General features: G+C 42.0%; 2 protein-coding genes across 2 annotated transcripts; one reads left to right on the forward strand and one right to left on the reverse strand.

Annotated features, from left to right (window-relative positions):
• The first annotated feature begins 950 nt into the window (after positions 1-950).
• On the forward strand, positions 951-6,672 carry LOC120669968 (cyclin-dependent kinase F-1). Its single transcript, XM_039949904.1, has 2 exons — positions 951-1,524; positions 5,484-6,672. Exons 1-2 carry the CDS (start codon positions 1,006-1,008, stop codon positions 6,414-6,416), a joined length of 1,452 nt encoding a protein of 483 aa, XP_039805838.1. The 5' UTR covers positions 951-1,005; the 3' UTR covers positions 6,417-6,672.
• A 3,127-nt stretch (positions 6,673-9,799) lies between these two features.
• LOC120671105 lies at positions 9,800-15,209 on the reverse strand. The gene is made up of 2 exons (XM_039951344.1): positions 13,826-15,209; positions 9,800-9,938 (listed from the first exon to the last, which is right to left on the reverse strand). Exons 1-2 carry the CDS (start codon positions 14,712-14,714, stop codon positions 9,889-9,891), a joined length of 939 nt encoding a protein of 312 aa, XP_039807278.1. The 5' UTR covers positions 14,715-15,209; the 3' UTR covers positions 9,800-9,888.
• Between the last annotated feature and the right edge of the window lie 10,046 nt (positions 15,210-25,255).

Consider the following 25,255-nt stretch of genomic DNA (forward strand, 5'->3'; position numbering starts at 1 on the left):
GTCCGGTTTACCGGACACCACTGCAGCACATTTTGCTCCATATTGGTACTGCAGGGCGAGATAGCGGATGCTATCTCGTACCCACTACAGACAGCCTTAGGCCACCACGCGCTCGCCTCGCTCGTCTTTCCGATGTCCCCGCGCTGGTAGCCTTGACCTGCCGCGCTCACTCACCTCCACAGGTAGCCCCACGTGTTCGCCGAGCCATCGTACCCCACGCTCGCCGAACCGACTGCCTGCCGACAGCCTCGTCGAGCGCGCTCTGCCTTCTCCGACGTGACGGCCGGTGGAGATCTTTTGCCAGAACAGAACTTGATTGACGATACAATGAAGCTTGGTGTGTTTGGAGATCTTTTTGCCGAGGCAGAACAGGATGAGATCTTTTTGAGAGGAATATCTGATCGAACAAAACCAAATGTGTCCCTGCTATGTAAGCAACCGAATGTATTGAACCAATCCGGCGAGAAATTTGAAGAGTAAGGTGTGATTAGTGCGCCCCTGCTATGTAAGACAACCGAAGGGATTAAATCTGTTGTGTAAGTCACCGGTTCTTTTGATAAATTAGCTTCTAAAAGCTATCGAGGACTCGTATTAGGTTGCACGTGTGGCCTGATGCTTTGATTCTCAGCCGCTCTCTCTAGTCTCTCCGACTCTCCCCCCTTCCCAAATCTGCACGTGGGCGTGTGAGGGGCGCCGAACAGATAATAGATGGAAGCGGCCGTGCGAGCGGACATATATACGGTCGGTTGTAACAAAGCTTTTACCTTTATAAAATAAGAAAAATCACAAAATTGTAAAGTTTGGGTGAGGTCTCCCATCTGGCTGTGATTAAAGTGGGCTTTGACTTTCGGCCCTTGTGACAAGCCACGGCAAGCAAGCCCATCCGCGTGGCCCAAGCAAGCACAGCCCATCTGACTTGCATTGATCTGTTTGTTCTGTGGTGAGGCGATGGTCCAAATCAAACAAGCCTAGCCGGCAGAACAAATCTCCCCCAAATCCCATACCATGGCGATCGGCGGCGGCTCCGGCAGCGGCGGCGGTGGGAGCTGGAGCATCCACGGCCGTGCCGACGTTACCTCCCGCTACGAGGTCCTCGGCCGCGCGGGCTCTGGCACCTACGCCGACGTCTACCGCGGCCGCCGCCGCTCCGACGGCGCCACTGTTGCGCTCAAGGAGGTCCACGACGCCGTCAGCGCCCGCCGCGAGGCTGAGGCCCTCCTCGCCGTAGGCCCTTCTCCGCACGTCGTCGCGCTCCTCGACCACTTTCCCGGCGGCGACTGCGACGACGACGTCCTCGTCCTCGAGTGGCTGCCGCTCGACCTCGCCGCCGTCGTGCGCGACGCCAGGAGGCGCGCTGCCGGCGGAGGGGGCGGCATCGCCGGCGCTCAGCTAAAGCGGTGGATGCTTCAGGTGCTCGAGGGCGTCGCGGCGTGCCACCGCGCCGGCGTCGTGCACCGCGACCTCAAGCCCGCAAACCTGCTTATCTCCGAGGACGGAATGCTCAAGGTAGCTGACTTTGGTCAGGTAAACATCTTCAAACTTTTATTAGACCCGATTCGTCTTTTATTTGTTCTAGCTAGAGGCATAAGGTTTGTAGATTTGAGGTAACTGGTGTTTTGTGTGAATCATCCGCTTTCACTCAACAGTAGCAGCACATTTCAATGGTATTTTGCATATTGATAGTTAATCGTGGATATTATTTTAATGTAATATGTACAGAAACACTGACTTCGCTGGATTGATGCGAATATCGTATTTCCTTCACCCGGATCAGGGCTTATTTGGGTCCACCGGCTAATATGTAATTCATCTGTTTCAAATTAGAGGTCATTTTGTCTTTTATAGATATACATAGTTTTTCCTATGTACCAGGAAAAGTCAAAACGACCTATAATTGGGAACGTTTGTGTGTGTGTTGGGTTGGTTTGGGGGGGGGGGGGGGGGGGTATTCTTCTAGTTAGCTAATTTTTCTTGGGGTGGTTCCAAAAGAGGCCAGCCAATGCCCAAATAAAGTTCTTCTAGCCATCTAGATAGTAATTATCCAATTATAGCTGGTTCAACCCAACGAATTCCAGCTAGCCACTGGTGGGTTAGTTGGGTTGGACCAGGTAATTGGATAGTTACTATTCAGCTAGTTACAAGGGCTTTAGGTGCTCATTAGCTTGCCCCGTTTGGATCCACCATAGCTAAAATTAGTTACCTACTATTACCAATTAGCTAGTGGATCCGAAGTCCAAACGGACTCATAGCTGTTTACTTTCCCATTAAGGTCATCACTTGAGCAGAGAAATACATGCATTTCAGCAAGTCAACCACTTTGTTTGGTCTTCTTGGTTTATGTCCAAGTGTTTTATTTTATTTTATTTTCATTGTATCCTACTAGATGAATAATTTTACAATCTGGAGATTGGTTGGTTACAAAATGATAGTTATTTAGTGCTTTCACTCAAAGTGTTCGGTGTTCATTTCCAATAGCATCTGGTTATTGGCTTCTTTCAATTTGGATAGCTGCAATATAATGCATACAACGAATGGTTGATGCAGCTGAACTCTAGAGTTAAGTTATAGTCCTACAGAGATGCATTTTGATTGCATATGATGCATTGGCCTTTGGAGATAGGGAAAATTAGTTCTGTAGCATTGAAAGGTTGCTACTTCCGGAAACAACAACAACAACAACAACATAGCTTTTTTTCCCAGGCAAGTTGGGGTAGGCTAGAGATGAAACCCGAAAGAAATAAGTTCAAGGTTCAGGCACATTGATAGCTAGTCTCCAAGCGCTCCTATCCAAAGCTATCTCTTTAGAGATATTCCAATCCTTAAGATCTCTCTTAACCGACTCATCCCACGTCAGTTTAGGTCTACCTCTACCCCTCTTTACATTATCGACCCGCTCAAGAACCCCATTACGCACCGGCGCCTCAGGAGGCCTTCGTTGGACATGTCCAAACCATCTCAGCCGATGCTGGGTAAATTTCTCCTCAATTGGTGCCACCACGACCCTATCCCGAATAACTTCGTTCCGGACTCTATCCCTCCTTATGTGCCCGCAAAACCACCGCAACATCCGCATCTCTGCTACACTCAGTTGTTGGACATGTCGCCTTTTTGTAGGCCAACATTCAGCACCGTATAACATCGCCGGACGAATTGTTGTCCTATAGAATTTGCCTTTCAGCTTTTGTGGCACCCTCTTGTCACAAAGGATGCCAGAAGCTTGCCGCCATTTCAACCAGCCAGCTGAAATTCTATGCCTAACATCTTCATCAATGTCGCCATCCTTTTGTAGCACCGATCCTAAATACCGAAAAGTATCCTTCTGGACCACCACTTGCCCATCTAGACTAACGTCTCCCCCCTCATGCCTAGTCACGCTGAAATCGCACATCATGTACTCGGTCTTGGTCCTACTAAGTCTGAACCCTTTCGACTCTAACGTGCGTCTCCACAGCTCTAACTTCCTATTAACCCCTGCCCAACTCTCGTCAACTAGCACCACATCATCAGCAAAGAGCATACACCAAGGGATCTCACCTTGTATATCCCTTGTACATCATTCCGGAAAATACCATTGAAAAAACACTGTTACGTAAAATACCATCAAAAGTGACAATCCGTTCCGGAAACACTGGTCCTTTAATTTTTCAGTTAACATGATGTTTTCTTTTCTGACATGGATCAGGAATTGTCGTCTTCACCCTTATCTTCTTCATGGCAGCAACACTCAAGCTTTCTCCATTGATCTCAGGTGCTTCTTCTCCACTGTAGCAATCACAAGTAGCAGGTCACATTACCACCTTGTTCTACCAAAAGGAACAGATGCAGCTCATCTCCTTTTCTTATTCTCCATGAGCCGAGCTGCACATCCCCAGTAGCAGCATGCTTCCTCTCCGTCAATTTTTGCAACACCACATAATCCATTGGCTGGAGTTCCAATCAACAGCCACGAGAGTAGATCCACAGCAACTAGCTCCTCCAATCAGAAAACATGAGAGAGACCATCTTCCTTTACCTTGATTCCTCCCCCATGCCATCCACATGCTGTGCTCCTCTCTGCCTCACGAGCAGTAGCAAAGCAAGCATAGCAAACAGCAGATGAGGGTCTGTGCAGATGCACAGCGGGGTGCTACCACCCACCAGGCCACCCTCACGCCATGCAGCACCGCAAAACTACAGCTGTGTCAGGTCCGGGAAAGTGGGGATGGCATGTCATTGCCTGCTGCTGTATCGGGAGGGGGAAGAAAGGATGAGGAAAAAGATGAGCGTAGAATGGACAATTCATTTTTCCCAGTAGAGAGAAAGGTACCCTTTACCTGTAAAAAGTAATGGAATGGTATTTTTGGAACCGATTATCACTTTCGATGGTATTTTACGTAACAGCGATCTTTCAATGGTATTTTCCGGAAGCAGTGACCTTTCGGTGCTACAGAACTAATTTTCCCTCAACTTAAATGTTTTAAGCTATAACTGATGAGAAACCATTTTAGCTTCAATTTTTAGATGTCCAAGTGGGACTTGATTCTGGAACATTGAAAGACTATGCACTTGTAGAACTGGAACTTTTTATCTTAAGCCAGTCTAAAATAGCCCTCTTAACTGCATTTATTTTTTGAACATTTCAGCATACTTATTCCAAGATGAAAGTTAAATGTTCTTATTATTTGAAGAGTTAAGTAATGGAGTGGACATGAGATTATAAACTTCATTGGCCAGCTTAAGTATCCAGCAATCTGATTGGAGGTTCATATATTGTTTGCACATGCCTTTAAATATCAGAATCATAGTTGGTTGTCAATCACATATATACTGTCTCTGTCTATAGTTGTTTTGCGTGGAGGGAAAAAAAAGACAGCTAGAGAATTTGGGTTATGCAGCTTTTGTCTGGACTTCTGTTTTTCCTCTGTTTTCGAATAATTTGAATTTTTTTACCAAACATTTTTTTTTGCCAATTCTTGTCATCCCATGATTCTCAATGCGAATTATCTTTGTCTCTGCTTGCCCCATGGGCAAAGTCAATTTCTATTGATCAATTGTCAAAATTCATAGATTTTTTCCATTTCTAGATTCAAGTATTCATGTGTGGTGTGGATGTGGATGTGGACGAACATGGCTATTGTGGTGAAATTTTTATTTATTTTGATGATGATGTTCCTGAGCTTCATGCTGGATCATGTAATAGATTTTGTTCCATACACACATTGAAGTTAATAATAGCCTTCATGTGTTGTTTGACGTGACCGCAGTGGTGGAAATCATAGATTTTGGTGAAGATCTTCCCGAGCTTCATGCTGGTTCATGCACATATTTTGTTTCCCTACTTTGAAATTGAATGTAAGCATATATAGTTTAATTTGCGGCCTAAAAGTATACTTTCTGTTTTATCAGAATTGGTGGTATCTGTGTGATTTACACATCTGTGTTGACGTCATCTGTAAATTGGTTCGACTTTGACAATGTTTCTTTTGGTTGATGCACTCTCCCAGGCCAGGATACTTCAGCAGACAGCTTCTACATACCAAGATATGCACCCACATGATCATAACTCAGGCATGGAACCTTGGGTTTCACAACAACCAGCAGTGCTAAAAGGGACAGAAGAGGAATCTCCATATTATGAATCATTGGTTCCTGCTGCCCAAGGGCCAGAGACCCTAACTGCAGCTGACTACCTGCATGAGCTGGACCAACTCCGAACCAATTCCAGTGATGCGGACAAAATGAGCCTGCAGGATGGAGATGCATCCTGTCTTGCCACATGCAGCACAGGAGACATTGAAGATGATCCATTCCGAGCATCCTACTCATATGATGGTGAAGGCGTAGGTGAAGAATCTGGTGCCTTCACTTCTTGTGTTGGTACGAGGTGGTTCAGGGCTCCTGAGCTTTTATATGGATCAACAAATTACGGGCTCGAGATTGACCTCTGGTCATTAGGATGCATCTTGGCAGAGCTCCTGAACTTGGAGCCTATATTCCCAGGGATATCTGATATTGATCAGATTAGTAGAATCATCAGTGTCCTTGGCGATATCACAGAAGAAACCTTTCCAGGCTGTTCAAACTTGCCAGATTACAATAAGATTTTCTTTAACAAAGTTAAGAAACTGACAGGCCTTGAAGCATGTCTGCCTAACAAATCACCTTCTGAGGTTAGCATCATAAAGCAACTAATTTGTTATGACCCAGCAAAGAGGACCAGTGCTGCAGACCTGCTGAATGATATGTACTTTACGGAAGAACCCTTGCCTGTACCTATAGAAGGATTACAAGTCCCAGCATCAAAGGATGAGGATGATGACAGCTCAATGGAAGAATGGGGGGTTTGCAAAGATGGTGGCTCGGATTCAGACTTTGATGAGTTTGGTAGCATGGATGTCACGAAAACTGACAAGGGTTTCAGTATACGCTTCTCTTGATATACAAGACGTGTAGAGTCTACACCATTGTACCATGTCCAAAACAAGACTATATCATGGTATGTAGCTACAATGGAGTAGAAATCTCTGTCAACATAGCTGAATGAATACCTCAGTCAGAGATCAAAGATTGGACCCTGTTGTACGGAATGTTGAAAACTTTTTTTAGTTTCTATATACTTTGTGATTCTTTGTACAACAGAACCACTTTGCCTCCGGAAATAAAAAGAAAAACATGTGGCAGTTCATGCATGCACTTCCAATGGAAACTTATAAATTTCTGTGGCAATTGGAAGGATTGTCAGAGACAAAAAAAAACTTTTGAAAAAGTCAGCGCACTCCTCTACACGTTACTACTTCCTACAATAAAATATCGCTCTAGCTGCTTCATAACCCCAGGAAGTATAATAGCAGGAATGTTTGTGTTTGTGATTTGCATAGTAGTCGAAGCAAGTAAATTTACTGTCTGATCAATTTCACCAATGACTCGAAATTTATTGTTTTTCCTAAGCAAAATAGAAAACAAGTATCCAGCAACTAGACTGTTGTTCTTTACGAGGGCCTAATGTGCTGCCAATTGTATGTCAGTATGTGTTTGTGCCACTAAACGAACCTTTGTGTTGTGTGTTTTCGTGCCCATCTTTCTAATCCCACACTTCTCCAACATTGCTCCCCTCGCTGAACGAGCATTCGGCAGACAGGTAGCGAAACATTCCGTTAACTCCCAGACAACTTCGGCGGCATCACCATCCTAGCCGCCTCCTACAAGAACCGCCTCTCAAACACGGGCTGGTTCTTGGCTTGGACTCCGCTTCTTTGGTACAAATGTTTTTTTTTGAGTGGTTCTTTGATTCAAATGTTGATCCTGATATATATACTCCTTTGGTTTTTAAATATATAACATAAATGCTTAGAACAAGCTAATTAGTACGTTTGATGAAAAAGAGAGGTTAATTGATTAGAAAATGATAGCAGACAAGATATTTGCACTTTCTGGTGTTTATGAAAAAAATTAAGCTTTTTAGGAGTACAAGCTGGATGAGCTTATGTGCACACGTGTGCCTACAACACATCCATGTGGGTAAACAAGATGGATAGAAAAACAACACATCCACGTGCACTGGTAGCTCCGCTATCACCACCACAAGAGCATGACTGGCCGCAAAGACCATACGCCACTGGCTCCGCCGTCACCACAACAACAACAGGTGTACCCGCTAGATCCACCACAAGAAGAGCCGGCGCATAAGTGCCCGCGAGTGATATCGGCTTACGGGAAGGAAGAGTCAGACATTGCAGCGAGATAGCACGCCAGCAACAAAGCAAACAAGAAGGCTGAAAAGGCTAAGTCAAAGGAGGAAAATTATAATGACATCAGATGTCCGTGCTATTCCAAGCCCCAAATTGACACTACTAGAAAACATAGGTATTGGTTCATCTCCATACCGGTATTTTTGGAGGGGATGAAATCTTTGAATGAGCCTTAGGTACCGGTTGGTATTATCAACCGGTACCTAAGGCTCTACATAGGTACCGGGTGGTAACTTTTATATTAGTACCGGGTGGTACCACCAACCGGTGACTTTAGACGAGCCTTAGGTACCGGTTGGTGTTACCAACCGGTACCTTAGACTCATCCATGGGTTACTTCAAAAGAAAAGCATCTCCTTCTCAATCAAAAGAACTGTGTAGCTGAGATGGTAAAGGAGCAATGCGCAAGGCTAGAGGTCGCGAGTTCAAATCCCAGCCAAAGAGAATATTTTTCGTGAATTTTGGAGGCCTTAGGTACCGGTTAATTTACCTGGTACCAAGCCTTTGATACCACTTTCAGGGTACCGGTTCAAAAAACCGGTACCAAAGGGCATCTGCAACTGGTGCCTTAAGGCATTTTTCTAGTAGTGGGGGTTTGATGTGATCATTGGGGTTAATGGTGTACCAGATTTACCATATTGTCCTTGAAAATTTGAATATGGTAAACCATTTCTACCTGACTTGGCAATTTCAATAGTACGGTTTAAAGCGAAACGCAGAGGATGCATAGTTGGTACAACAAGGACAGATTGTATTCATACCAAAATTTGATACCGGGGCTGAGATAATCTTTGATTTTCAAGACATCCAAGACATGCTCCGCCTCAAATAACTAGAATTAAACCACGTTAGACTGTGGTGTATGTAAGTGCTTTATCGATACTAATATCTTGTTTGCTATGGCCTATAGTACTATATATGTATATCTAATTAATTGTGATAATTATATTGTACAGGATGCAAGAAAATAATAAGGCGGGTATCTTGACCCTAATGCTATTTGCAAAGCTAGGAACAACTGCCAAGCAAGTGGATAGACGACCATGATGAGTTAGTGAAGTTCAAAACACGTCATCAGAAAAAGGTGGAACAAACAGAACTTCACAAAAACGCTATGAAGAAGGTTTCGATCTACATAGTGCATATAGAAGGGAATCATGAATTGGCGCTATACTATGTCCAGTTAGTCTAATTTTAATCATTTGTTATAATATACACTTGAGTCATGCCTAATATCGTATATAATATTTTTGTAGAGGTCACTGGTTTGCTTTTCTACTACAACCAAAGCTTGGAAGGGCGATCTTATTTGACTCATTGGATTGAGATAAGAAAAGATACAAAGAATTCATATATACATCCTCCAAAAGCTAGCAAATCTTTTATCGTGTATATGTACATCATGCTAATTCTTCTACAAAAGACTAGCCAGCTGACGGGCCAGAACGCAAAGAAACCACTCCGATTGGCCGCACTCTACTTTGTCATTATATACTGTTCGGCTAGCATTTTGTTGAACAACCGCCCTCCATCTCTTGATAAAATAACAAGATCATTGTTCTTGATTCTAATGGCATGGTAGGATAAAGGTCACAGATATGCTTCATCCTAGCTAGGGGTATTATTGTCTTTTCACCCTATCCTTTAATAGCTCGGTTAGTGTTATTTGAAGGTAAGGGCATATAGGGGATGAGAAATTATAGACGATGGCATAGAAGGGATATGCTAATTTCTAATGGCAAATAGAGGATGAGCTATATTTCTCAATGGCATGTAGAGAATTTGCTCCAATCTGAGACCTCCTCAGCACTGGATTTTTTATCCATCTGATCAAACAGCTCCACCTCAAGAGACCATTATCTCATGTCCTCTCAAGAGCTACCGGATGATCTTTTTTTTTTTTTGAAAATGGATGAGTTCCGGCCATGATCACTCTCAAGCAAGTGACTACAGCCATACAAGAGAAACACAGCACGCAGGCTGCCAGAGACTGAGCTCAACTCACGCAAAATAAAAGAAACAAGTTTTGACACGGATACACGCAAGGAAAGACTATAAATCTATCCTATTTCTGAAATTCCATACCTTCTTAGCCAACAGCTCCAGAATTACTCCTTCCAACTGTTGACAGCTTCTTTTGATTTGGTTCATCGCTTCCTCTTTAGATAGCTGCGACCAAAATCTTGCCCAATAAATTCCTCTGTAGAGTACCTGCATATATGAGTTAGGATACACTTTTTGGAACACTACTTCATTCCCGCATAACCACACAGACCAACATAATGCAGATACTCCTACTAGCATCATTTTTCTAAGCTGAGCAAAGAAACCACTAAGCCAGGATCCCAACATATGATTAACACTCCTAGGAGGATTAATACCAAAAGTAAAATACAATTGATTCCAAACAAACTTAGCTATATGACAATCGAAAAACAAATGCTGGATAGTTCCATCATGACTACAGAAACAACATTTTTTTATCTCCTTTCCATTTCCTTTTGGCTAAATTGTCTTTTGTGAGAATCACTCCTTTTTTAAGGTACCATAAGAAAATTTTAATTTTTAGTGGGACCCTTAACTTCCAAGAGATGTTTTTTGTCAGAAGAAAAGTTGTTCAACATCATATCTCTATACATTGACAAAGCCGGCCTTTTGTGTTTACCATCCAGACAAACTGATCCTTTGTATTCTCCAAACCCACCTGCATTATTTCCGAAACCAGCTTGATCCACATCTCGAGTTTTTCACCTACCAATGCTCTTCTAAACGATATATTCAAAGGTAAGCTGCTGAAAGCAGAGGCCACTGTTTGGTTCTTCTTCCTGTTGATGTTGTACAGCTCAGGGTACTGCTGCATCAGAGGTTTTTGTCCTGTCCAGCAGTCCTCCCAAAACCTCACTTTCTCCCCATTTTTAACCTCAAATTTTCCTCTTGCCCAAAAGTAGTCTTTAACATTCATTAGTCCAGACCAAAACTGGGAGTCTGTCAGTTGCTTGGTTACTTGAGATAAAGTTTTATTTTGCAGATATTTCCTCTTAAGCAGTTTTTGCCATGTTCCTTCCTCATTCATGAGCATCAACAGCCATTTGCTTAAGAGGCAATTATTTTGAGTATCCAGATTAGTGATTCCTAAGCCTCTCATACACTTAGGTGTATTGAGTAAGCCCCATTTTTCTAACCTGTTTCTTTTTATGCTCATTATTTTGCCAAAAAAATCTAGACCTATAATAGTCTACTTTTCTTAGAATGCCTTTAGTTATTCTAAAAAAAGAAAGCATGAACATGGTAGACTAGAAAGTACTGAATTTATCAGCACTAATCTTCCTCCTACAGTTAGGAGTTTGCCCTTCCAACTACTCAGTTTCTTCTGGAATCTAGTTTCCATCTGGCTCCAATCTTTATTGGTGATCCTGCTGTTACTCATTGGGATGATGGGATCCCTAAATATTTGAAAGGAATAGTTCCTTCTTTGCAGCCAAACAATGCCATATACTCTGATGCCCTATTCTTAGCCTCTCCCATACAAAAAAGTTCACTCTTATGAAAGTTGATCTTAAGCCCCGAGAGTTCCTCAAACACACACAGTATTATTTTCAGATTCTTAGCCTGCTCTAAATCATCCTCAAAGAATAATATTGTGTCATCAACATACTGAAGAATTGACATCCCTTCATCTACCAAATGTGGTACCATTCCCCTGATTTTATCATGTTTCCTTGCTCTTTCCACCAACACAGCCAACATGTCAGCAACAATGTTAAACAAGATTGGCGACAAAGGATCTCCTTGTCTCAACCCCTTCTCGGTATGAAAGAACTTGCCAATATCATCACTGATTTTTATTCCCACACTTCCTCCTGTGACAATACTTTCTATCCACTTACACCATTGAGCTGAGAATCCTTTCATTCTTAAAGCTTGCTGTAAAAAGTCCCAATTTACCTTGTCGTAGGCCTTTTCAAAGTCTAGTTTTAGAAGGAGCCCTCTTTGCTTTTTTCTTTTGAGCTCATGAATTGATTCATGTAATGTCACTATTACTTCCATAATGAACCTCCCTGACATAAAGGCAGATTGAGAGGGTTTAATAACCCTATTGGCCACACTAGTGAACCTATTAGCCAAAACTTTAGTAAAAATTTTGAAACTAACATTCAACATACAAATAGGCCTATACTTTTTTATCACTTTTGCCTCCTGAAGTTTTGGCAGTAACGTTACTACTCCAAAATTCAGACTATACAAAGGGAGGTCCCTAGAATAAAAGTCTTTGAACACGGGTCATCTTTAATAAGGTGCCAAAATATCTGATTAAATTCGACAGGGAACCCATCAGGCCCAGGAGCCTTATTATGCTTCATTTGAAAAATTGCATCTTACTTCTTTTTTCAGAGAATTCTTCCAAGAGGGCTCCATTTTCCTCCTCAGACACATGTTCTATGTTATCTACTACTGTTTCATCTAGAGTGAAATTACTTTTGCCATTCCTGCCAAAAAGCTTTCTATAGTACCCAGTAATGTATTCCTTAAGGTTCTCGTCTCCTTCAATTACCCCTTCTTCCTGAACCGGAGTATCCTCGTTTTTCTTCTCTTCCCATTTGCCACCATCTGAAAGTACTTGGTATTGTTATCCCATTCCAACAAATATCGAGTTTTTGCCCTTTGAAACCATTTGATTTCCACTTCCCTCAAAAGATGAGCTAGTCTATCTTTAATACATTGTTTGAGATCCAGTTCTTGTTGGCTTAATAACCTATTTTCAGCTTCCTTGTCCAACCAATTAGCTTTACTCGTCAACTTGTGTTTTTCCTTTTTATATGCACCATTCATATTTATTGCCCAACCTCTTAGAAACTATCTCAAACTTCTTATCTTATTTTGCCACTTCTGTATGGAAGTTCTGCCCCTCTTCTCCTTTTTCCAGACCTCAGATCCAATTCAAAAAATCCTTCCCTTATAAGCCAACCTAGTTCGAACATAAACATAGGTTATTTTTTGACCAGATTCTGTTCCCCACTGTCTAGCAGAAGAGGAGTATGATCTGAAATCTCTCTAGTTAGGGCAACAACTGTGGCTAACAGAAAATGCTGCTCCCAATCTGTACTCACCAGTACCCTATCCAGTTTTTTAAAAGTTGGATTAGGTAGAGAATTGGCCCAAGTAAACTTTCTACCAGACATCTCTAACTCTCTTTGGTCCAAACCATCTATGATAGCATTGACCAAGAAGGGCCATCTTGCATCAAATCTGGAGTTGTTTTTCTCACTAGGATTTCTAATGATATTGAATTCACCTCCTACCAGTAAAGGCAACTTCTCTTTACTACAAGTCCAAACCAATTTAGTAAGGAACTTCTCTTTAAAGTTAGGTTGTGTTGCCCCATAAACAGCCACCAAAACCCACTGGAAACTGTCCTTTTTACATCTAAGTCTGAATTTCACAAAATAATCCCCATCCTCAATTCTACCAATTTCCAGCTCATCCAAATTGACCCCTACTAGGATACCTCCTAACCTGCCATGGGGTTCAGTCCAGTGCCATAGGAATTTTTTTCCACCACACATGCCATTAAGTATTGATTGGCTGAAGTCCTTTCCTGTCTCCAGAAGGGCTATAAAATCCAATTTCTTCACTTTAGCTGTATCATCTAGAAATTTAATTTTAGCCAAGTCACTAAGACCTCTGCTATTCTAAAAAAAAATCCTTTCATTTGATCATACTAAGAGAACTTTTGAACAAATTTACTTTACAAGTCTTTTTTTAAATGGCTTAGCATTTGACTTGTAGACTCTTCCCACTCTTCTGAGTTAGCTTTGATAAGGAATTATCCTCATTAAAAACCACCTTTAAGAGTTCCCTACACAACTCCTTTAAAGCACATTTCTCTAATTCTTCTATACTATCCTCAGTCTCTTCTTCCAGAAATTCTAATTCAACTGGTTCATTCACCCCCATAAGTCCTATACAGTTTTTGCTATCAAAAGCTAGCTTACAAAGAGAATGCACTGACTCAGGTTGAGCCCTAATGCCCAATTGTAATAAATTAGATGAAACAACATCTTTATCTAAACAAAATAAAGACTGTGAAAGGTTGTTACCTTTAGATTCCAGATTCTTTGCTGCAGTTCTTCTCTCTGCATTCTTCAAAACATGCTCATCAGCTAACCCCAACCAGTCTTGGACTTGCTTGAGTTGGTGACACCACAGCCTCAGAAATTGCTGCCACCATTGGAATGCTCTTCCCAACCTCATTTTTTCCATTTCTTCAGAATTTTGCTGTTTAAAGATCTGACTTCCATGAGATTCTTTTTCTTGTGAGCCCCCGATACTAACTACTGTTTGTTCAATTTCAGAACTATATTGAGGTGGCTCCTGACTTTCAGAAGGTAGATTATTCTCCTTTTCAAGCTCAGCACCGCCGTCCGGCTCACTCCACTCTTCTTCCTTTTTGACCATTACTTCATTTTGTTCTGCTATTACCTTATCTGCTATTTCACCCACAATTTTACTCACCACTCCATCAAGAATTGCATCAGCTTTCTTCCTTAGGAAAGCCTCAAACACCTCCTCTGACATATTATTCACCTTCTCAAGAAACGCAACCGATCCCAAGCTCAGACTGCAATTCTGCCCAATGTTCTCCGTGTACTCACCTTCTCTTTCGTGTTCTTTTTCTCCTTCTTGTTCTACTTTACCAGAATTTTTCTGCCTTTTAGGATCCCTAGATTCTGAGCCATCATTCTTAAATCTCTTTTCTTCATTCCCTTCCCCATCATCATCTCCACCCACCCAGCCTATCTCCATTTCATACCTATTTTCATCCACCCCTATCTTCTCCACTTCAAACTCTAACTCGAAATAGTGGTCACCAATCACTATATCCAAGTGAGCAGGTATATGGTTTGGGTTCAAAACAGCCACCTGAATTCTCCCAAAGTCATGTTTCCTAATTGTCTCCATGTCCACCATCTGAGTTGAACCTAACATTGACCCCACATCCTACAGGTTCTTGAATCCTCTCAGGGACTTGCATATTCCAAACACCTTAACCCACACCTTAGGCAACAGGAAACCTTCCTCTTTTTTAGTCCAGACGTCAAACTTAAGTCTAATACCTTGAGCCCCATTTACATCTTTAACATCAGCACCTCCAAATGCAATGGCCCTATGCAGATCACTCTTAGATGGGAACTTGGTTATGTAAACATTCTGCTCATGTTCAAATAACTTCCACACCCATTTCCCAGGGAAAATTCTCTGAAGCTGGGACACCACTTGCTCTTTACTAAGTGCTTCACCAACCACTGAGATAATTGCTGATTTAGATTCCTTTTTGGATCTTGGCAAAGGTGAATGTGATATATGGTAAAAACTCAGTCCATGGACCGCATACCCAACAGCATGTGCAACTGGCCTATTTTTTTTTCAGCAAAGGGCATCTATGATTTACATGGTCAATACCATCACAAATCACACAATATACAAACGCATTTTGAAGCCACATGGCATGGCCTCTCTTCGTGCACCTCGAGCATTTGATTCCCGTCAGCTGGTGTCACACCCTAAAATTGTTAGATTTTAGGATGTGATTAAAAGTAATAATAAAACAACAATTTTCTCTTAACTTTAAAATTTTCCCAACATTTATTTTCTTTACAAAAAAATTAGTTTAGAAAATTAATTGGTTGTCTTCTAAATTAAATAAGGTTGTTCTGTTCGTTTTGCATTCATGCTGTGTTGCATTATTTATTGTTTGAGTTCAGTTGAATTTAAATTCTTCAAATTTGAATTCAAATGAATGTGCTTGATCTTCTTTATTGCAAAACCTTTTCCTTTTTCCTCTCTCCCCTTTCTTTCTTTTGGCCCGGCCCAACCCTTCTCTTTTTCTCTCTTTTCCCCTCTTTTCCTCCCGCATGGCCCAGCAGTCGGCCCAGCTTCCTTTGCCGGCCCAATCCTCCATCTCTCTCTTCTCCCTCCTTCTCTCACCGCTAGGCGGGCCCTGCCTGTCGGGGTCATCTTCCTCCCCGTGCTCGACCCGAACTCGAGCAGAGTCCGGTTGGCGCCCACGCCTTGGCCCGCATGCCAAGGCAGTTGCAGTTGCAGCCACAGCCACCTCATAAATAGCGCCGCTGAAAGCATCTAGGCCCCTAATTCGAGTTTTGGTAATTAATGACAACGGTTTGTGGATTAACGATTTCATTTGAGAAGATGAGTATAGGTTGATTCACGGATGAAAGATATTTGGGTGTGAACGTATAGAGTTTTGGAGATGATGAGCAAAGCTCGGGCTCAAGGCAAAGGTATAAAATAGGGCTTTTGCATTTTACCGGTCACAGGGCGTTTAGTGGATGAAAAGTGACCGGATTTATTGGATAGTTAGCCGTACTATCAAGAGGGGTTATGTACTCATGCTTGACGGGTTTTTAGTGCCATTTTGCTCAAAATGTTTAGTTGCATGCATGAGTGCTAACGGCGTTTTGAAAAGTTTTGAAATAGACTAAGTTCGAGAGCTTACTGAGTAACGGCGGACAGTCCGCGCCTGTGGGGCGGACAGTCCGCGCCCGTTCCAGAGAGCTTGCAGAGACTCTGGTGGGCTGGCGGACAGTCCGGCCCATAGCGGCGGATAGTCCGCGACCGTTCCAGAGAGCTTGCAGTGTCTCTGGTGGGCTCGCGGACGGTCCGGCCCAGGTGGGCGGACGGTCCGCCACTATTTTTCAAATATGTACCAGAGAGAATGTTTCTCTGGTTTGGGGTCAAATGTTAAACTGCGGACGGTCCGCTCCTGAGGCACGGACGGTCCGCAGGCTAAACTCAAGTTTGTTCCAGAGACGATGTTAGTCTCTGGTGGGTTGGAACTCTTAACTGCGGACGGTCCGCCACTGGGGCGCGGACGGTCCGCCAGGGCTTAACGGCTAGTTCTGACATGCATTTATTGCACTCTGACTCACTGATTTATACCGGCGGACAGTCCGGTTTTTGAAACGCGGACGGTCCGCGACTTCGCAGAAAAGAGTGTAACGGCTAGTTTTTTGAGGGGTGTCTATATATACCCAATGCCCGGCCATTGGGAGGTTCTCTTGGCCATTTGGATAGCATTCTTGACACATTAGAGCTAAGGCATCCCTCTCTCACACACACTTGCTTAGAGATTGCATTTTTGAGAGTGTGAGAGCTTCCTAGTGCATTGCATCAAGAGTTTGAGCTTTGTGGCATTAGGGAAACTTCAAGCAAGCGTCATCAACTTGTTACTCTTGGGAGTTGCCGCTCCCTAGACGGCTTGGAGAAGTGGATTTCGTGGAGCACCTCCAAGGAGATTGTTGAGGAGCCCCGATTTCGGTTGTGAGAGGTTTTGTGCTCACCTCACCGGAGTGGTGAAGAGCAACTCTAGTGGAATCGAGGTGTGGAGCGGTTCCTTGTTTCAAGCCGGCTCAAGATCAAGAGGTTCTTGATAGAGGAGCGGTTGATTCTTGGAATCCACCTCAACGTGGATTAGGGGTGACCGGCAAGTCATCGACACCACGGGATAATTTCTTGTGTCAAGCTTGGTTACTTCTCTTGCTCTCTTTAATACTTGCTTTTACTTTGAGCAATTTACTTTACTAGAGCTTGATTTGTGTCTTGTCACCCTAGGTTGCAAACCCATCTAGAAATAGTAATAGCATGACATAGGGCTTTCCTTTGTTACTAATTAAATTTCTCTAGTGTTATTGGTTTTAGATTTTAAACCGCCTATTCACCCCCCCTCTAGTCGGTGTTCTTGATCCTACAAGTGGTACCAGAGATAAGTACTCCATTAATTGCGGATTTAACCATCTTGGAGTAGAACAATGACTAGTGATCATGGGATTCATGTTGGGAAGCCACCGTTCTTTGATGGGAATAATTATGATTATTGGAAGACTAGGATGTCGGCTCATCTCAAAGCCATGAGTAGAAAGCTATGGAGAGTAGTAAGTGATGGATATGTCATTTTGGACCCAAAGAGTTTGACACCCCTAGATGAGGAAAATGAGACACTAAATGATCAAGGGGTTAATGTGCTCTTTAGTGCTCTTGATGTGAATGAATTTAATAGAGTCAAGAGCCTCACAAATGCAAATGACATATGGAAGAAGCTCATGGAAATTCATGAGGGGACATCAACTGTAAAGGAGGCCAAGTTGTATTTGCTCAAAGGGAATTTTAGTGAATTCACCATGAAGAAGGATGAGAGTATAGCCGAGATGTTCAACCGGCTAAATGACATTGTGAATGACCTCAAGGGACTTGGATTTGAGGTACCGGATGGGGATTTCAACCACAAGTTTCTTAGATGTCTTCCGGAAAGATATGACACAATTGTGACCTTACTTGTAAGGTCAAATGTGAAGACCGCAACTCCCACACAAATATTGGGAGAAATTCTCACCCATGACATGTTCAAGAAGTCTCAAGATGAAGTTCATGGTGGAGAAATTGATGTGAAAAAGAAAAGTGTGGCATTCAAAGCTCAAGATAGTAAAAATGAAGAAGAAAGTGGGTGCCAAGAAGAAGAATCGGATGAGGAGATGGCTCTCTTTGTCAAGAGATTCAATAGAATGATGAGCAAGAAGAACTTTGGCAAGAGAGGTCAATCATCAAGAAAAAATCCTTTTGTGGACAAGACTTGCTTCAATTGTGGTGAAGTAGGTCATATCATTGTAAATTGTCCAAACAAGAAAAAGGACAATAAAAATGATGAAAAGAAGAAGAAGAAGTTCATCAAGAAAAAAAAGAATGGCCAAGCATATTTTGTTGAATGGGATTCCGATGCAAGCTCCGATGATGATGATGATGATGATGATGATAAGCCATCTAAGGGAGTTGCCGGGATCGCCATCAAGGAGGCTCCATCACTCTTCTCTACACCACATTGTCTTATGGCAAAGGGTGGTGCAAAGGTACAACAAGATGGTGAACTTGATGAACTTTCATATGATGATCTTGTTGAAATGCTTAATGATGCCGATGAATTCATGACAAAGGAAAATGCTAAGTTGAGGGACTTGAAGTTGAAGTTTACTTCTCTTCAAGATTCCTATGAGGAGCTAAAGACTTCTCATGAGAATCTCAAAGAAACTCATGAGAAGCTTGAGGAAGCTCACAATACCTTGCTTAGTCATGAAAGAAAAGCAACATTGAGCATTGGTGTTAGTTGTGATTTAATTGATGATAAATCTTGTGGCTCTAGCTCTACTAGTTCTTTGTGCACCAAACTAGACAACTCATATTGCAATAAATCTCTCATTATGGAAAATGATTTGTTAAAGAAAGAGGTTACTTGCTTGACTAATGATTTGAGAAAATGCTATGATAGTAGAGCAAAATTTAATCATTGTTGGGCAAGCCAAAAGTTCACCTTGAACAAGCAAGGGTTTGGATATATTCCTAAGAAAGGGAAGAAGGCTTTTGTGCAAACCAAAACTACCTTTGTGAAGAGTAGTGGCAAGCCATATTGTGAAAAATGCAAGAAGGTTGGCCATGTTGAGAAGAATTGCACCAACAAGAAAGTCATATCCTTTGATTCAAGTTACATGCTTATGAAAAATTCAAATGGCAATGTTAGTGCAAAATTTATTGGGATACCTATAAATGGTGCTAAAAAGAATGCCATTTGGGTGCCAAAAGTCTTGGTCACTAATGTGGTCACTAACGCTCAAGGACCCAAGAAAGTTTGGGTACCTAAAAGAGTTACTTCCTCTTTGTAGGTGAATTACAAGTCCGGAGGAAGACATTGGGTGCTTGATAGTGGATGCACTCAACATATGACCGGAGATCAAATGATGTTTTCCTCTCTAGATGAGAATGTGGGTGGCTATAGTGACATCATCTTTGGTGACAATAGCCGGGGCAAAGTCAAAGGAGTTGGTACAATTCCTATCTCAAGCAATCATTCTCTTTCAAATGTATTGTTGGTTGATTCTCTCAAGTTTAATCTCTTAGCGGTCACTCAACTTTGTGATTTTGGATATAAGTGTAGTTTCACTAAAGATGATGTTGTAGTGACTAGCTTGGATGGAAAAGATCACATCTTTACGGGATTTAGACATGAGGATGTATATCTTGTGGATTTTGCTACTAAAGAGGCAAATTTGTCCACTTGCTTGTTCACTCAATCATCCTTGGGTTGGTTATGGCATAGAAGGCTTGGTCATGTTGGCATGAAGCAACTCAACCGACTTTTGAAGCATGATTTAGTAGTTGGCTTGAAGAATGTGAAGTTTGATAAAGATAAACTTTGTAGTGCATGTCAAGCCGGAAAGCAAGTTGCAAATACTCATCCCACTAAGAGTGTCATGTCAACCGAGAGACCATTGGAATTATTGCATATGGATTTATTTGGTCCTACAACATATAGAAGTATTGGTGGAAATTGCTATTGTCTTGTGGTAGTAGATGATTACTCAAGATATACATGGGTTTTCTTTCTTCATGACAAGGCCGATACATATGACACTTTCAAGAAATTCTTTACAAGGGCCGAAAATGAATTTGAGCTCAAGGTGAAGAAAGTGAGGAGTGATAATGGAAGTGAGTTTAGAAACACAAGAGTTGAGGAATGGTGTGATGTGAAAGGAATCAAGCATGAATTCTCAACCAAGTACACTCCGGAACAAAATGGTCTTGTTGAGAGGAAAAATAGAACCTTGATTGATATGACAAGATCAATGCTCTCCGAGTATAATGTTTCGGATAGCTTTTGGGCCGAAGCAATCAACACGGCTTGTCATGCCTCTAATAGATTGTATTGCCATAGATTTCATAACAAGACCCCATATGAGTTGCTCATTGGAAGGAAGCCAAATATATCATATTTTAGAGTGTTTGGTTGCAAATGCTATATTCTCAAGAAGGGAACTCGGTTATCAAAGTTTCAAAGCAAATGTGATGAGGGTTTTCTTCTTGGATATTCATCTAATAGCAAGGCTTATCGGGTCTACAACAAAACACATGGCATTGTTGAAGAAGCATATGATGTTGAGTTTGATGAAACCAATGGGTCACACAATGAATAAGAAAATCTTGATGATGTGAGAAGTGATGGTTTGAGAAATGCAATGAAAAACATGTCAATTGGTGATGTTAGACCAAGAGAAGAAGATGAAGATGAAGATGGTTCTTCTATCTCTATTAGAGTTAATCCTTCAACTTCAATCTCAAATGATCAAGCACAACAAATTGTACAAGATTCAAGTAATGATGATTCTCAAGTACAAGATCAAGTTGGTTCATCTAGTGCACCTTCTTCATCAACTCAAGAACCCATTGTTCCTCAAAGAATTCATCATGTTCTTGCAAAGGATCATCCGGTGGATCAAATCATGGGTGATACTAGTAAGGGTGTCCAAACTCGATCTCGCATTGCTTCATTTTGTGAACATTATTCTTTTGTATCTTTTCTTGAACCTAACCGTGTAGATGAAGCATTGAGAGATCCGGATTGGGTGAATGCTATGCATGAAGAATTAAATAATTTCACCCGGAATCAAGTTTGGGATTTAGTTGAAAGGCCCAAGAATTATAATGTTATTGGCACTAAATGGGTCTTTAGAAACAAGCAAAATGAAGATGGAATGGTTGTGAGAAACAAGGCAAGATTGGTCGCTCAAGGCTTCACTCAAGTCGAAGGTTTGGATTTCGGTGAAACTTTTGCTCCCGTTGCTAGATTAGAAGCTATTAGAATTTTATTAGCTTATGCTTGCTCTCACAACATAAAACTTTTTCAAATGGATGTGAAAAGTGCTTTTTTAAATGGCAAGATTAGTGAACTTGTTTTTGTTGAGCAACCTCCCGGTTTTGAAGATCCCAAGAAGCCAAATCATGTATACAAGCTCTCTAAAGCTCTTTATGGTCTTAAGCAAGCTCCACGAGCTTGGTATGAAAGATTGAGGGATTTTCTTATTTCTAAGGGCTTCAAAATTGGTAAGGTTGATATTACTTTGTTCACTAAAGATATTGGTAAAGATTTGTTTGTTTGTCAAATTTATGTTGATGATATTATCTTTGGTTCAACTAACCCAAGTTTTTGTGAGGAATTTGGTGAAATGATGTCTAGGGAATTTGAGATGTCCATGATTGGTGAATTGAGTTTCTTTCTTGGACTTCAAATCAAGCAATTCAAGGAAGGCACCTTTGTGTGTCAATCAAAATATGTGAAGGATATCTTGAAGAAATTTGGTATGGAAGATGCAAAACCAATCAAGACTCCTATGGCCACAAATGGGCATCTCGACCTAGATGAGGGAGGTAACCCGGTTGACCAAAAGCTTTACCGTTCTATGATTGGTAGTTTGCTTTATTTGACCGCATCTAGGCCCGACATCATGTTTAGTGTTTGCATGTGTGCACGATTTCAAGCCGCACCTAGAGAATGTCATTTGACCGCCGTCAAAAGGATCTTGAGATACTTGAAATATTCTCCTAATATTGGTTTGTGGTATCCCAAGGGTGCTCATTTTGATTTGGTTGGATTCTCGGATTCGGATTATGCGGGGTGCAAGGTTGATAGGAAAAGCACCTCCGGTGGTTGTCAATTTCTTGGAAGATCTCTTGTATCATGGTCTTCAAAGAAGCAAAATTCCGTGGCTCTTTCAACCGCCGAAGCGGAATATATCTCGGCCGGAAGTTGTTGTGCACAATTGTTATGGATGAAGCAAACTCTTCTAGATTATGGTGTGAAATTTGATGAAATTCTCTTGTTGTGTGATAATGAAAGTGCCGTGAAGATTGTCTCTAATCCGGTTCAACATTCAAGAACTAAGCATATCGATATCCGCCATCATTTTCTTAGAGATCATGTGAACAAGGGTGATATCAAGATTGATGGTATTGGCACGGATGATCAATTAGCCGATATATTTACCAAGCCCTTGGATGAATCTCGGTTTTGCAAGTTGAGAAATGAGTTAAATATCATTGACTTCTCAAATGTGGCTTGAAAACCAGCACATGTGGTATATGGTTCTTTCAAGCTCTCCTTGTTTCATTTTTCTGATTTTTTGAGGTATTTTTGAGCCATTTATGAGTTTTCATGATTCTACTCGATTTATTTTTGAATTCTTGTTGAAACTTGCTCATATGAGTCTTTTGAACGTTTTTATGCAATATTTGAGTTTTTTGGATTTTTATATGAGCAATGATCCCAAATCGGAGTTGAAATTGAGAAAATTGGCACAATTCTGGACAGTCTGAAATTTGGTACTGCGGACAGTCCGCGTGTAAGTGGCGGACAGTCCGCCAAAGGACCGCGGACGGTCCGCCTGTGCTGGGCAGTTTTTACCAGAGGCAGTTTCAGTTGGGTTGCAGTGTAAAAATTTCAAAGGCGGACGGTCCGCCGGGATATCGCGGACAGTCCGCGACTGGACAGAAAGGCGGGGTCGGCCAGACTTGACTTATATTGGATGTCCCTCTCACTCCCCTCCACCAAACCGCACACAAACATCAAAAAGGTCTCTCTCTTTCTCTCTCAAGCACGTGGGGGAGACAACAAGGTCAAGCCTTTTTGGAGTGGTTCCCGGACGGTCCGAGCACATCCCCGGACTCTTCTCAAGATTGTGCATCATGTCCTCTCGGTATTTCGATGAATCCCTAACTCTTGTTTTTGGTTTTCTTTATTGGAAAGAGTTAGGGTTAGATGCTCCGATCTATTTTTTGGCCATGGATTCTTGAAAATTCTTGGGGGATCTTATTCCTAGTGATGAGGAGATGCTATAGTTTAATTTTGGTTGGTGGATTTGAATCGAAACTCAAAATGTGGATGAATCAAAGATGAGGGCGATTTTGTGTTCCTGCGCAGAACAGATGGGTCGCGGACAGTCCGCCTGCTGGACGCGGACGGTCCGCCGTGGTAGTTCATGAACCGCGGACGGTCCGCGTTCAGAAGTGCGGACGGTCCGCTAGTATCAGATTTTTTAGATCAGTGCTGAATTGAGTTATATCATTAAGGATTCATTCTATTGCTTTAGTAATTGTTCTTATGGTTAAATCTTGATCTCGGGCCACCCCGGAAGATCATCAAGGTAGCTTCTAAAATCAAGAAGGCTATGTCTTCCAAAAGACAAAGAGACAGTGATGACTCGGATGATGTGGACTATGCTCCAAATGTCAGTGAGATGGCTGCAGCTTCTTCAGTAGGAGATGCAGGTGATGAGTCTTCAGAGGAAGAGACTGAAGGGGTTGATGATGATATTACAGATTTAATGGGGCTAGATCTACCTAGCCGTCAGTGGACTGCAGAGAGCTATGCCAATGCAAGAGCAGTGGATCAATTCAGCTTACCTCGTGACACCAACATTCTTTTCTTCAAAACCGAGGTACAAAAAGATGTTTACTTTGGTCATCTAGTTAAGAAAAATATATTCAAACATCAGACCATTGACATAGGCTACATGAGACAACAACAAGTCATGACTGATCTAGTAGATAGATTTCAGCAAATGGGGTTAGCTAATTTTCTGCAGCATAGGTGTGATTGGAATGAAACTGTGATACGCCAGTTCTATGCCACTCTAGAGATCAATATGGTTGAGGAAACATTTAGGTGGACAACTGGCAAAAGAACCTATGGTGCTACATTTGCACAGTTTGCTGAGGCAAATGAATTGGATTATAATCTCATCACTAGTGAGCAAAGTATGAATATTGTGTTAGAAAACCCTCTAGATGAGAATGACTATCCCATGTTCTATGAGCCTGCACATCTTGGAATTGCTAGAACTTTTGGGGGCACTCAGGGTCTGAGGCATCATCCTGCAGTGATCAATAAGATTGCTAGAGTCACATTCATGCCTAAGAGTGGCAACAAGGACAAGATTAGAGGACACTATTGGAATGTGATATCTCATGTCATGAATGGAAATAGAATCAATGTCATTGCTCTTATCATGGATCAGCTTGCAGATTTGAGGCTAAACATGGAAATGAACTTATATTTTGCTCCATATATTATGTCCATCATCAAGGTTAAGACTAGTTTCAGAGGGTTATGCGAAAGCAAACACACACCTTTCAGGCCATTTAAGAATGACAATGCTTTTCTCTTGAGGCCTCTGACTCCTTTCCCTGGAGATGATATGGATGATGAAGCACAGGGGCAAGATGATAGTGATGATGATGCTCATATGGGAGCAGCTGCACCTCAGCATGCCATGCCACCACTGCATCATCCAGCACAGCAGCAGTGGGCTCCTCAGCTGGCTATTTTGACCCATACTTTGCATCAATGCAGGAGAGCATGTCCTCTCAGATTGCGGGGTTGGCTAGTCAGATGCAGAATCAGATGAACCTCAACTTTCAGAACATGCAGCAGCAAATGTTCCAGCCTATGATGGCTCAGATGCAGGGGTTTCATGAGAGTTTACACTCGGATATAGCAGCTCTTGACTCACGTTTTGAGGATTTGCCCTCTTCTGAGCAGTTTGAGCAGCTTGAGCAGAGACAGGAGCAGCTAGAGCAGCGCTTTGATGTCTTCAGCACAGCTTTCACAGGGTTTACTGACCACTTCTACTCAG

This window comes from Panicum virgatum, chromosome 4N (assembly GCF_016808335.1).
Source record: "Panicum virgatum strain AP13 chromosome 4N, P.virgatum_v5, whole genome shotgun sequence".
In the NCBI taxonomy this organism is placed as follows: domain Eukaryota; kingdom Viridiplantae; phylum Streptophyta; class Magnoliopsida; order Poales; family Poaceae; genus Panicum; species Panicum virgatum.

Bases quoted from the DNA above. Each gene is read 5' to 3' on its own strand.
- LOC120669968 (XM_039949904.1), top strand. From the start codon at position 1,006: ATGGCGATCGGCGGCGGCTCCGGCAGCGGCGGCGGTGGGAGCTGGAGC. The intron at 1,525-5,483 runs GTAAACATCTTC...GCACTCTCCCAG, and splicing joins AGGTAGCTGACTTTGGTCAG to GCCAGGATACTTCAGCAGAC.
- LOC120671105 (XM_039951344.1), bottom strand. From the start codon at position 14,714: ATGTTAGGTTCAACTCAGATGGTGGACATGGAGACAATTAGGAAACAT. The intron at 9,939-13,825 runs GTAACAACCTTT...TCATATATGCAG, and splicing joins AAAGAATCTGGAATCTAAAG to GTACTCTACAGAGGAATTTA.